The following is a 14,196-nucleotide window of genomic DNA, read 5'->3' on the forward strand; positions in this document are numbered from 1 at the left end:
CCAATATCTATAGATCACTTCAGAGAAAGTTTAAGTAACCTTTATTGGGGAGAAGTATATAATGAGGCCAAATGCTAATGATAAATGCTACATATTTCTTGATAAATTTATATCCCTTTTTGAACAGCGTTGCCCCAAAAAATTGTTAAATGTAACACCAAACAGTTTTCAAAGGACCTTGGATTACTATAGGCATTAAATTGTCTATAGAAAGAAAAAGAAAATTGTATGAGACAGCAAGAATTAGTAAAGAACCAGCAGTAATTTTACATTATAAAAATTATATATATATATATATATATATATATATATATATATATATATATATATATATTAGAGATGAAATTAACAACTCGGGCAATAAAATCAAATCAATATGGAATGTTGTTAGAAGAGACACAGGGAAAGTAGCCACTATTACTATTAAAAAGAATAAGACCTCCTTAACCAACAGTATACAAGTAGCTAATGTATTTAACAACCATTTCTTAAGTGTAGGTGAAAAAATTGGTGAGAATAGTTCAAAACAAAAAGCCCAGCAGTACATGGAAAAGTCAGTTTTGAGAAGTCCTTGTCAAATTAATCTTCATCTAACAACCTCTTCTGAAATAAAGAAGATCATTAAATTTTTGAAAAATCAATGTTCAGTTGGAGTAGATGACATCTCTAACAAGATATTAAAACAATGTGGAGCAGGTGCGGCTGATGTTCCGAGTAACGTTTGTAATGCATCACTAATTCAAGGTATTTTCCGATACAGGATAAAATATGCCATTTGCTATCCTCTCTACAAAAAAGCAGTCACCACAGATGTAAATAATTACTGGTCAGTAATTTTGCTTACAGCATTTTAAAAATCGTCAACAAAGTAATATACTCAATAGTGGTTAGCCTTCTCCACAGTAATGGGATACTTAGTAAATCACAATTAGGATTTCAAAAGTGCTGTGCTACTGAAACAGCAATATACAATACCACTGCGAACGTAATGTATTGTTTAAATAGTAAAATGTCACCAACAGGAATTTTCTGTGGCTTATCCAAAGCATATGATTGTGTGAGCTGTGGAATTATGTTATTGAAATTACAATTCTACAGTGTAAATGGAATGGCATATGAGTGGTTTGTCATATGTGCAGAACAGGAAGCAAAAAGTTTCTTTATATGGTTTAAATGATATAAGGAAGTTATCCACTTCATCTAACTGGGGTGAAATAACATTAAGTATTCCACAGGCTTTGATCATGTGTCCCTTGCTGTTCTTGATATATGTGAATAACCTCACTTCTTATTTGAAACAACAAGCTAAACCTGCACTGTTTGCTGATGGTACAAGCATAATTATTAATACAGTAAAAGAAACCCCAATAGAAAATGACACAAAGAATGTCTTTGGAAAAGTTATTGATTGGTTTTCTGTGGATGGTCTTGCTCTGAACTTTGGAAAAACACAGGACATCCAATTTTCTACTGCAAGGAGTACTGTTCCAATATAACACATAAACAGAAATCAGTCGCCAGGGTATAGCATATTAAGTTTTTGGGTGTACATATAGCTGAGAATTTTAATTGGGAAATTCATATTTTGGATCTCCTAAAGCGAATAGGTTCAGCAACTTTCGCAATCAGAATAATTGCTAATTTTGAGGATGTAGAAATTAGCAAGCTAACATACTTTGCATATTTTCACTCTATCATGTCATAGAGAATAATATTTTGGATAACTCAACACTTAGGCAAAAAGTATTCAATGTTCAAAAGAAAGGGGTTAGAATAATGTGTGGGGCTCGTAGTCGCACGTCTTGTGGGCATCTGTTTAAAAGGTTAGCAATTCTTACAACAGCCTCACAGTACATTTATTCAGTAATAAAATTTTTTCTCAACAACATGGACCACTTTAAAAACAACAGTGACATTCATGATTGTAATACCAGAAGAAAGAAAGACTTACACTATCCTCTACTTAACCTATCTTTGGCAGAGGAAGGAGTAAAATATGCTGCTGTAAAACTTTTCGATAAATTACCAGATGAAACAAAATATCTGACAGACAGCAGTAATAGTTTCAAAAATAAACGTCCTTTACAACTTCTTCCATACCATGGATGAATTCTTGAATAGGAGTAAATAAATCAATAGGTATAATATTGCATTTTGTGCCATTTAAGGGAATGGGGTTGGTAATAAATAAAAATTGCGACCTTAAAAAAATAACAACCTAGATTAATGTGTGCATTTCAGGAACTCAGCTGATTTTTTACGTCGTTTGGAGCGACTGCGGTTGAATGACTATGATATTTTAGTGAGTTTCCATGTGGTCTCTCTCTTCACTCGTGTTCCTCTGTCTGATTCGTTGCGGTTTGGTGCTGAATTAACTAATCTCTTTCGGCATGTGTTGACATCCACTTACTTTTTAGTCAATGACCAGTATTACGAGCAGACAGATGGAATTGCGATGGGTAGTCCGTTGTCTCCTGTGATCGCAAATTTGTTTATGGAGGACATGGAGGAACGTGCATTGGAGTCGGTGCCTTTGAAACCCGCCTGTTTCTTCAGATATGTTGACGATACCTTCGTTGTTTGGCCGCATGGTAGGAAGAATTTGGATGCCTTTCTAGAACATCTGAACTCGATCCACCTGAATATTCGTTTTACGATGGAGGTGGAAGAGGATGGTTGCCTTCCCTTTCTTGACGTGTTGGTTAGGACGAAGGATGATGGATCATTGGGACATGCAGTCTACAGGAAACGTACTTACACCGACTTGTACTTACAGGCTAATAGTTGCCACCATCCGGCTCAGCGTGAAGGGGTACATCGTACCTTGGTACACAGGACACATGTCGTTTCCGAAAATGAGGCTTCATCAGCTGAGCTGTCCCATCTTGAAGTTACGTTTCGTCAAAATGGTTATAATGATAGAGAGATTGAACGTGCGTTGCGTTATCGACCAACTGTACATCGGGTGACTGATGATAATTCTGAGTCGAGATCTAAGTCTACTGCCTTTTTGCCTTACGTAGGAAACACTTACAACAAGATCGGTCGTATTTTACGGTAATACGGTGTGAAATGTGTTTTCCGACCTCCATCTAAAATTAGAGTGCTTTTGAGTTCCGTTAAGGATGATCTTGGTCTGCGTAAGGCGGGTGTATATCGCACTCCTTCTAGCTGCGGCATTGGTCAAACTATCAGGACCGTGGAGGACCGATGTACTGAGCATAAACGGCACACATGATTACAGCAGCAAAACAGATCTGCTATTGCCGAACATTGCTTGGATACTGGTCACCCCGTGTTATATAATAACACCGAGATATTGGCATGCACGTCCAGCTATTGGGACAGTGTTATTAAGGAGGCAGTTGAGATTAAATTAGCGAGCAACCTCGTTAACAGGGATGGAGGTTTTTGTTTAAACTCTGTTTGGAATCCGGCTCTCTCCCTTGTCAAAAACCAGAGGGACAGAGTCAATGCTACCTCACCTGCGAGTTCGCAGTCTCACTATCGATAGCTATGACTGGTCATCTAGTTGTTCAGTGTGTGTGTTATCTTTCTTGCTTCAGTCCGAGAGCCGAGGTTTTAAATTTTCATGTACGTCGCCTGTCCGTTGCAGTTTGCCTTGAAAATGGAGGGGCGTTCTCCCGCTGAAATATCAGCAGTCGCTGAAAGTGTTACCTGGCTGAATTCCCGGAAGTTATTTGAAAGTTGTATACGCCAGGAGAAACTCAGGTTTGACAGTTCACATCTGTTCACATGTCGCAAACATCACATCATTTTACATTCGGCAACAAGAAGCTATAATTGAAGAGTACGTTTTGTTTTGCACTTTTCAGTGCAATGGTATTTTTTGCTGGCCTTTACGAAACATAAAAACCAAATCGTGGGCGTAGGCCTTGTAACAGAACCTTCTAACATCATGCAGAAGAGGACCCTATTTCTCTGATACATCGAAAACAAATACCATCTGCGTGCTGACATATGACACTTTTGTTCTTTAACTCGCCTCTACCGACTTGTGTATAAAGTTTCTTTCACCCATACTTGTAGAAGAAGTCGACATCCAGCAGACTATCATTTGCAATAGCAGCAGATTTCTTTGTTGCAGTTTCGTAAGCAATTTGGTTATCGCAGAAGAGCCTGTTTCAAGCAATTTACTCAAATGTTGGGAAAAACACTATCATCTCTAGGTTCCACTATGAGATATATTTCAATTGGTGTCTATAATTAGAGGTTATGATATATGAAATAATGCAGGACTTGCGTTAGCATATATTTTTAAACACACACTTATGAGGTTAATAATAAAAACATTCATGATTTCACGAGAAAATATACAGTTGATTTCTATTAGTTGTATGAACAAATCGGTGTAATGTGAGAGCATCTCACATAGGGGTGAGGGTTAAAACTGAATGCTGACACAGCATAATTTTTAAGCTTTTCTTGGTCTTAAGTGTCTGGATACCCCAAAATCACCTCAATTAACCGCATTTCGTGGTATCTTTTCTCTAATTTCATGTACTCTGTCAGTTTATGTAATTTTGTTAATTTTAGGAGATTTTACATATTTCGTCGTATTCCCTCAGTTTTACGAATTTACCATCAATTTTTTGTGATTATGTGAAGTTTTATTCGTTTTTTTATCGATTTCATGTCTTTTTCATATTTTTTTCCATATGAATATGGTCATATTGCTGACATACCCATGCGTTGTTTGAATTTAAATGAGGATATTTGCGTGTCTTGTACTACAAAATTCTAAGAATCCCTTTCTTCCCGATGATCTACATGCGTAGATTTGGACTGGTAAGACGATCATGAAAAGCATTCACTTCGTACCTAGGTGAGGCTCAACGAAAGGTGCAGGTGATGGGCACATTGAAAACTCGAAGCCTGGAAACAATTCCATGTACTGCTACGACACATCAGAGAGCTTATCTGCGGACTTATTTAGTGATTTACTTGATGGAAACTCAAAGTCTGGAAACACTTCTACATGTGCATTTGACCTACACTCTATCGTGTAGGAGTCTGCAATAGTGAGTTGACATATGTACAGAGTCGATTTCTGTTGCTGCTCGGATGTTTTCCCCATAAATATACGCTGTTATAACTTGCCAGGTGAGCTTTTATTTATACCCTCCAACTCTGATACTTTTCCACAACCCTGTCGGACATATAAAAATTAGATTGTTTTTTACCCTAGTAATAAGTTATTCGTTAGTCAATTTCTCACAAACAGCCATTGATAATATCTTTATAGAAAAGTCCAGTGAATAAAATTATATTACAAAACCGATAGTCAATGGCCTTTCAGACCAGTGTCGGAAGTTCCATGCGGCTTTTCGCGGATGATGCTGTAGTATACAGAGAAGTTGCAGCATTAGAAAATTGTAGCGAAATGCAGGAAGATCTGCAGCGGATAGGCACTTGGTGCAGGGAGTGGCAACTGACCCTTAACATAGACAAATGTAATGTATTGCGAATACATAGAAAGAAGGATCCTTTATTGTATGATTATATGATAGCGGAACAAACACTGGTAACAGTTACTTCTGTAAAATATCTGGGAGTATGCGTGCGGAACGATTTGAAGTGGAATGATCACATAAAATTAATTGTTGGTAAGGCGTTTACCAGGTTGAGATTCATTGGGAGAGTGCTTAGAAAATGTAGTCCATCAACAAAGGAGGTGGCTTACAAAACACTCGTTCGACCCATACTTGAGTATTGCTCATCAGTGTGGGATCCGTACCAGATCGGTCTGACGGAGGAGATAGAGAAGATCCAAAGAAGAGCGGCGCGTTTCGTCACAGGGTTATTTGGTAACCGTGATAGCGTTACGGAGATGTTTAATAAACTCAAGTGGCAGTCTCTGCAAGAGAGGCGCTCTGCATCGCGGTGTAGCTTGCTCGCCAGGTTTCGAGAGGGTGCGTTTCTGGATGAGGTATCGAATATATTGCTTCTCCCTACTTATACCTCCCGAGGAGATCACGAATGTAAAATTAGAGAGATTAGAGCGCGCACGGAGGCTTTCAGACAGTCGTTCTTCCCGCGAACCATACGCGACTGGAACAGGAAAGGGAGGTAATGACAGTGGCACGTAAAGTGCCCTCCGCCACACACCGTTGGGTGGCTTGCGGAGTATAAATGTAGATGTAGATGAATGTAGATGAATGTAGACATGCAGTTCCTTCTGCTAAATGTTAATACTGAACAGGATATAATATCTGTTAAATCTGAGCTCAAGAGGGTAATCAATAAGCCAAAGATTGATTATTTTAGGACACTCCTCAGAGACATTCACTGGACTGATGTTTACAGTTCTCATGGCATGAATGAAAAATATAACACTTTTGCTAATAAAGTGCTTACCTTATTCGAACACTGTTTCCCCCCAAAACCTACCAAGGTTAGAGCAAAGTCTACAAAGAAGCCATGGATTACTCAAGGAATAGGGGTACTTTGTAAAACAAAAAGAAAACTGTGTCTGTCAATCTGAAACAGTTCCGATGTTGATGCTATAGCACATTACAAGAAATACTGCGAAATATTAAAGGCTGTAATACGGACATCAAAGCAAATATATTACAAGGAAAAGTCATATCAGATAACAAAATAAAGAACCAGACATGAAGAGGGACACATAGCATTAAGAGTAAATGGTACATTGATGACAGATGTGTATAGTGTGACAGAACTTCTTAACAAACATTTTATAACTGTTACTGACAAGATGGGGTTGTCAGGTTCTGTAGATGCTGCTATGGAACACCTCAGACCAGACATTTCAACTTACATAATTAATTAGGAGTCTGACACTGCATGTTCGCTGTACGTTCAGAAAAATTTGGTGTATAGCTGGAACACGCTATTGTTAATGCATCATCTAAACGTGAGTCTGTCAGGCTGGACTGGTATTTATTATTGATGTTCATAGATGAAAATGCGATCTCCCAAAGATATGTCGAGCCAAATCAAGAATAAGTTTTCAAAGCAACACTAGCGATCAAAGAATATTTGTTGCTATCCACCAGAGTCCAGAAATTGTCTGAAGTTGCAAAACATAGTTTCAAAGACGTATTTTCATGAAAGTCTAAAACTTCCATTTCTAAGGCTTCAAGATTACAAATTCCGAAGATCTCACACATCTTGTCTCCAAGTTCAGCAATGTCAGCTGGAAAAAATAGATTACTAACAAATTAAATCTCTAAATCAAATGCTGAAAACAGGATAAACGTATTTATAAATTGTGTCTAGGATTTCAAGACGTTTGGCATAGATAAATAATCACATTAGCCGACATTTGCGGTTCCATAATTGAAGTCGAAGCTAGTAAGTGTTACGGGGAATTTCTTTTTAAATGTGCAATCCATAATTGTAGTTTTCTCTGGAACGCATTTACTGTACGTAGCACAGCTGAAACATTTCAATTTTCTCCCTTGCAACTGTAGGTTTAGCTCAGTTAAATTTTAGGTGATATCTGACAAGAAAACTAATTCCAATGGCCATGATATCTTGTCACGTTTTTGACGATGTTACCCACAAGATGATTTCCAAAAATCTCTTATCTCATCCAGAAAATAGTTATTAAGCTACCTGACATCTGCATGAAAAATTGTATCACCTTGCTCAGAATCTGATAGATTTAAAAGATTTATGAACAATCGGTTTCGTGTAGAGGATGGTCAGATACAATTTGCTACACGAGTTACAATTTTCATGACTTGGTTAACCCCAGCAATACCTAGGCATTTTCCATAACGCGCAGTACCAAGGAGGATTGCTTTACGGCCACACAAAAAATAAAAAATAAAACAAAATTCCTTAATTGTTGTTGAGTTATATTAACAATTTTTAAAGAGCTACTGATGTGTAATTAGGGTTCAAAACATGAAAATATATTTTATCACTCACTTACCAGTATTAATGCGCTTTCAGTATCGTGTGCTACCGACTTTGACAACCATAAAAATTAAAAAACGCACATTTCGTTTATTGTTGTTGACCTTTAATCTCAAAATACTTTTTAAAGATATATTCTCGTGTATATTAGGTCCCGAGCCTGGACATACTAAGTTTACTGTGGGAAGTGACATCTGCCACTGAGATTTAAATTTTTTGGTTACGTTTAACGAAAACTTTAAAACAGACGTGGAATCCGCTGGAATAATTAATTAAAAACGATGAATATTTTTTCAAAATTTTAAAATAAAAAGTAAGCGACAGAACTAAAAATTATCGGGAGATGAGCTTAAGCTAACCCCCCCCCCCCTCCCATGGTGTTGCAAGGGTTTATAACTTCAGAATTTTTGCACGTAAAAGCTTCCTGGTGCATAATACAGTGAGAAGAAAGAAATTTTGAAAATGAGTCATCTTTAGCACAAAGAGCGAGAATTTTGGCCACTGAAGGCATCCCACCAGTTGTTACAGCAAGTGGCATCAAATAAAAGCACTTGAACTGCGTGGCCGAACAATCCGAGACGGGGTCTTCCGGCCAAAAATACCATACGACCTAAAAGTTTGGTACAGTCGCAGGTTCGAGTCTTGCCTCTGGCATGGATGTGTGAGATGTCCTTAGGTTAGTTAGGTTTAAGTATTTCTCTAAGTCTAGGGGACTGATGACCTAAGATGTTAAGTCCCATACCGCTTAGAGCCATTTGAACCTAAAAGTTTTTGTTTTCCTCTACTTTTTGTAGTACTTATAAATTTATTTTTCCTTTCATCGGGCTTGTTCTGAAGATTCGGTGACACATCCACACCTCTATTCCCTCCACATAGATTCTATCGCGTTTCCTCATGCTCCACTTTTGTATAACCGAAGTTCACTCCCTACAGTTGATTTTACAAATAGTTTCCGTATGTCTACTTTGATCTTCGTACTCGAAGAAATGTTTCTCTTGGCCCTATTGCTTGTTTTGTGTTGTGGATGCATACTGACTACTACTATTAATCCAGACCAAACTTTCACAACCAGTAGCATGAAAGGGTATTACTGCTACTTTTCTGTAAATGTGGCTAATTGCACACTTATTAATTAAACACATGTTGGATGGGGTGGCACTGTAACAGGAATATGGCAAAGAAATAAAACATAAACAATAACATTGATTAAGAGTATGTTACAAAATGGTACTTAACTTTGGTACACTTTGATGCGTGGGACTTGATGTCCTACACATAATACAATGAAATCTAATAACTTTGCTGTCTCTTGGCGGTTTATGATATTACATCTATAACAGTTATGTTTTAGGCACTTTTGGTTGTCCTTTTAATCCTTAAATAGTTTCTGCTAAGTGGGAAGGTAGTCTTGTGTTGGTCTGGCTTCAGGCACTCATCTGAACTGTAAAATAGCGCCGTTCAACGGGTTCGAATCTTGCCTCGGGCATGGATGTGTGTGATGTCCTTAGGTTAGTTAGGTTTAAGTAGTTCTCTAAGTCTAGGGCACCCCAGGTGCCATGATGTCCATGGTATATTCTCCTGGCGCCCTTCGCAAGCAAATTTCTTATCCGACTATTTCTGATATTAAATCAAATTTCAGAAAAAGTCTGGTTTTTTAAAGCAGTACTCATTATTTTTCTTAGAGTTTTTTTTTTTACACTCAAAGCAGTACTAATTATCTCCCTACACAAATATTACACCTCAGTTGCTGGGAACTGGAGGTTACAAGCTTAATCCCAACAAAACTTTGCCACAAACAACAACTCTGCTCTTTTCAAACACTGTTGCTTGTAGCGATAGCTTCTTCCTGTGCAATATTTTTGGCGCAATCCAGTGTAACTTGGGGGGGGGGGGGGACGGGGTGGGAGGGGTAGGGGGGGAGGGGGAGGAGTTGTGTGTGGACGATTATTCTTAATACAATACGACTAACAGAGAAAGAATATACAGTTTTGATAGTGATTGGGAGAAGCACTGTTGTTTGGTCGAATTCGGAGGAAAATCTGTGTGTTTATTGCTTAACAGTAGTGCGTAGGTACTCAAGGAAAGTAATGTAGAACGTCAGTTTTCGACAAATCACACAAAGTTTAACAGTGAGTTTCCTGTTGATTCTGAGTTACGAAAACAAAGTTACAGCCTTAAAATCTAAGTTAACGTAACAGCAAAGAGTGTTTAAAAAGCCAGCTCAGCAAAATATTAATGCGTTAACAGCCTCTTATAAAGTATGTTATGCTTTAGCGAAAAGGAAGAAAAACTTCTCAGCGATGGATAAGTAGTTAAAGAAGCAATGATCAGTGCCATTTGCTCGTCGATGATGATGATGAAATGAAGATGAGCGCAGTACAATACCCAGGCCCCAGGCGGATCATATTGCTGACCTGGCCTTAGACGAGATGTAGCCCCAAACGACAATATCAAAGCGCTCAGTGATCGTTCCTTTTACCACACAGTTTGGGTGAAACGCTTTTTTCCATGGGCGGTAAGCCTAGTAACATCGAAATATATGTTCTGTTAAAGCAAGTGTTCCTAATTCCATTTGCTTAACAGATGGAGGATGAAAACAATGTAAGTGTACTGGAAAGGAAATATAAACCTACAAAATACGAAATAATTTTCTAATTCAAATGGATTTAAACAAATTTGTATGATAATTTCCTTCTTGTCTCTCCTGGGGCGTTTTAAGCGTTAGAAGACACTAGTTCATTCGCCAAGATGAATCGTCCAGTCAGAATCTTTCTTTCTTTCTTTTCCCTTTTTTTTTTTTTTAAAGACATGTTTTCGATCTTTAGATGTGCAATCGAAGGGTTTTTGGATCTCGGACTTTATAGTCTCTTCCTGCAGTTCAGTTCATGTACTATACATAACCGCTCCCAGAGGATAGCTATCGAGGAAAGCATTCGCTTTTAAGTTTATCTGAGAGACATTGTCCATCTCTTTCACTAGACAAACAGGATCGAACGCTTTCACCATTTCCCTCGATAAACCCATTTCTCAAGTAACATTTCGGCCTATGTCTAGCTGTGTGCATCGGTCCCTTGTCCTTTGGAAGAACGGCATTTCTCACTGACGATCAGCATGATTTTTCAAGTTTTTCTCGACTGGCTCTACTGCGAATGCGTTATCAGTTGTCACCTATCTTGTGTGAATCGCCATTTATACACAAATTCATCTACTATTAAAAGGAAGAACACGAGAATAATAAAAGGAAGACAAAGAGCCTACGGATTATGTAAAAAACATCCTACCAAAAAATGCGTGAGGGACCTCCAACTGTAACTTTCCACTACTTTTCAGCTACAGCTGTTCCTCTTATTTACACTTGTCCACAATTTAGCCTTTAAATCGGAAAGGTGGCAAGAACAATTGTAAAATAAAGTACTTGCATTTACTTGTCATCTTCATCTGCAACTTTGTAATCTTTTCCGATAACGTTTTCAACTCGTTTCCGGGTGTTAATAACGTTTCAGGTAAATTTAGGCAGTACAGTTAAATATAGTATAGAAAACGTTCGAATTTTATGCATCCTCTGTTTATTAAATTAGTCAGCCCACCGACCTCTGTTTACACAACAGTTTTTAATTCATACAGCTTTTTACTGATATTATCAACTATCATTATTCAGTGAGGCATTACTAAACATTCTGCTCCATGACCTTTTCCATTGAATTTCCGACGAGCCGCCCATCACTTTGTTGTACAAAGATGCAACAGCACTGACTGCTCAAAAATGAAGGAAAGTAATACAAAACAACACTTAATATTTGAATTGTGTAGGCTTTTAAGATTTTTTGTAATCCAACTTTTCAAACATGTTTATAACAATTTTACTTTTGATGATAGGATTCTAAAAAGCTTCTAATAAATTTTAAAGTCCGAAATTTCACCTTTACTGACAACATCTCACAATTCTATGTCAATTAAAAATTTCTAAGTAAATAATTTGGATAATGAATGCTGGAAAGGATTACTACACAAAATGACCTAAATTGAAACACCTATCTCACAAACATAAAAAAATGATTATCCTTCACAGAAGTCTGCCAGCTCATATACCTGCTGAAGAGTAATGAACTGTGACAACACTGAATTACATTAATAGAACCACATCTTGCCGATCTATACTCAACCGTCTGATATTCCTGATAACATCGCACACAACAAAGACAAAACAGTTTAAATTGATATTTGAGGAAGTAGTACAGTAATTGTTGTTAATTACAAAATCGTCCGCCCCCGGTAGCTGAGTGCTCAGCGCGACAGACTGTCAATCCTAAGGGCCCAGGTTCTATTCCCGGCTGGGTCGGAGATTTTCTCCGCTCAGGGACTGGGTGTTGTGTTGTCCTAATCATCATCATTTCATCCCCATCAACGCGCACGTCGCCGAAGTGGCGTCAAATCGAAAGACTTCCACCAGGTGAGCGGTCTACCCGACGGGAGGCCCTCGTCACACGATTGCATGCATTACAAAATCAGTTTTGATACAGACTCCTGTATGGCTTACTTGTTTAAATAGATGTTTGGCTTATTATGTGAGTAATACATTAAGCATACACGTTTAGACACTGCTACATTGTAAAACTGACGCGCTAGACGGCGTGAAAAGATATTGTGGTGTTACGTTGACTGTACGAGGAAGTCCAGGGCAGCCATGTCTCTGAAAGAATTGTTCAGTCAGTTGCTCAGCTGAACATTATTCCTCTGCTCAGAGACCCAGTCCCTGCTCGCAAGTGAAATAAGCGTTTTGTAGTAAGAACATTTGTGGATCCATTACTATAAATTCGTCCCAAGAAACACGGAAGATTTTCAAAATGTCATATGAGACGGCAACAATATTGTCCTACCTCGTAGTGGAAAGCTGGTTCGATGGCCTTCCGGTGCCTCCTCCAGGTGTCACCCGTACAGGTGATGAGCCCGTCGCTTATGAGAGTCCGGAGCACGTGCATGAAGTAGGGGTCCCGCTCGCGCGTCTTGGTCGACGCCAGGACCTTCCGCACGTCTTCTGGTCGCGATATCACAATGAACAGCTTGGGACCCACGTAGTACCTGCAACACAGTGTCTTGAAACTGTACAAGCGCAGTGCGTTTCCATGAAACTTTGATAAAGCACTTACAGCACTGCAATCAGGCTCAAGCAAACGACGTAACAAAGTTAACACTTCTGCTAACTATCCATGAAACAAATAACGCTTTCGAAAGCATCGGCCCTTCGAAATTCTAGAATTTTGGAGTCACGTGCTGCCACAAGCTATACGCCGAATAAGAAACCATATTCAAAACCGACAAAATGGACTGAAAAGAACAGACCCATTCTCTAATGAAATCGAGGTACTACACGTACCAATTAGTTTCTGCCGTTCAACATTAACATTCTTGTTGTCACCATAACGTCTCTCTGGAGTGCATCAAGCTGCCGCCTTAAGTAAGAGTAAGTATATTTTTTCTAGCCTCGAAATGAATTAGTAAAGTTTGTAATTGTCTGCACTACAAAATTGATTTTACTGTATAATATCTTCAAAAAAGCTATGTTCTTTTCATAAATAAGTACTGTACAGCACCATATACTGGACCTCCTACAATCCGTAATAATTTTTTATATCCCTTTTTTCATTTTCTCACCACTGAAGGGCTAGGCTGTACTGGCAGCGATGTTATTTGGTATCACGGCGAGTTTTGTCTATGCTGTAGACTTGTGAGATACTAAATGGCTCAGGAATCAGCCGAGACTGCGAGCCAGGTTTCTGACTGTGTGTGGGGAGCATACGAAGGTTTCTTGCATCAGGCGACTGTCCATCCACTCATTATAGTGATAGCTATCCGAGACCCAAATTAGTGCCACTCACGGACGAGACCATTAAGATCCCAGGCATCAGTTGCCGAAGCGTTCGCAACAAAGTCCCCGAGTTTGAAGCACTCCCAACAAGTCAATGGAGCTCGTGCTTGGAAAGAGAAGGGCAGCTAAAACCCGATATGATACAGGTGAAATATTTGAAGCAAACCCAAGTGTATATCTAAACGCTAACTCCGTCTTCAGGCCACAAGTGGCCCATCGGGATCATCCGACCGCCGTGTCGTCCTCAATAAGGATGCAGATAGGAGGGGCATATGGTCAGCACACTGCTCTCCCGGTCGTTACGATGGTTTTCTGACCGGACCCGCTACTATTCGGTCGAGTAGCTCCTCAAGTGGGATCGCGAGGCTCAGTTCACCCGGAAAAATGGCAACAGCGCATGGCGGTCCAGATGGTCAATCATC

General features: G+C 38.9%; 1 protein-coding gene across 1 annotated transcript in view; it reads right to left on the minus strand.

Annotated features, from left to right (window-relative positions):
* Window positions 1-14,196, minus strand: part of LOC126474228 (cytochrome P450 4C1-like) — a 104,606-nt gene that overhangs the window by 55,164 nt on the left and 35,246 nt on the right. Inside the window, exon 2 of the mRNA XM_050101693.1 lies at window positions 12,786-12,987. Within this exon, the coding sequence (XP_049957650.1) occupies window positions 12,786-12,987 (202 nt within the window). The remainder of the gene's footprint in view (window positions 1-12,785; window positions 12,988-14,196) is intronic.

The sequence above is a fragment of the Schistocerca serialis genome, chromosome 4, assembly GCF_023864345.2.
Source record: "Schistocerca serialis cubense isolate TAMUIC-IGC-003099 chromosome 4, iqSchSeri2.2, whole genome shotgun sequence".
NCBI lineage: Eukaryota > Metazoa > Arthropoda > Insecta > Orthoptera > Acrididae > Schistocerca > Schistocerca serialis.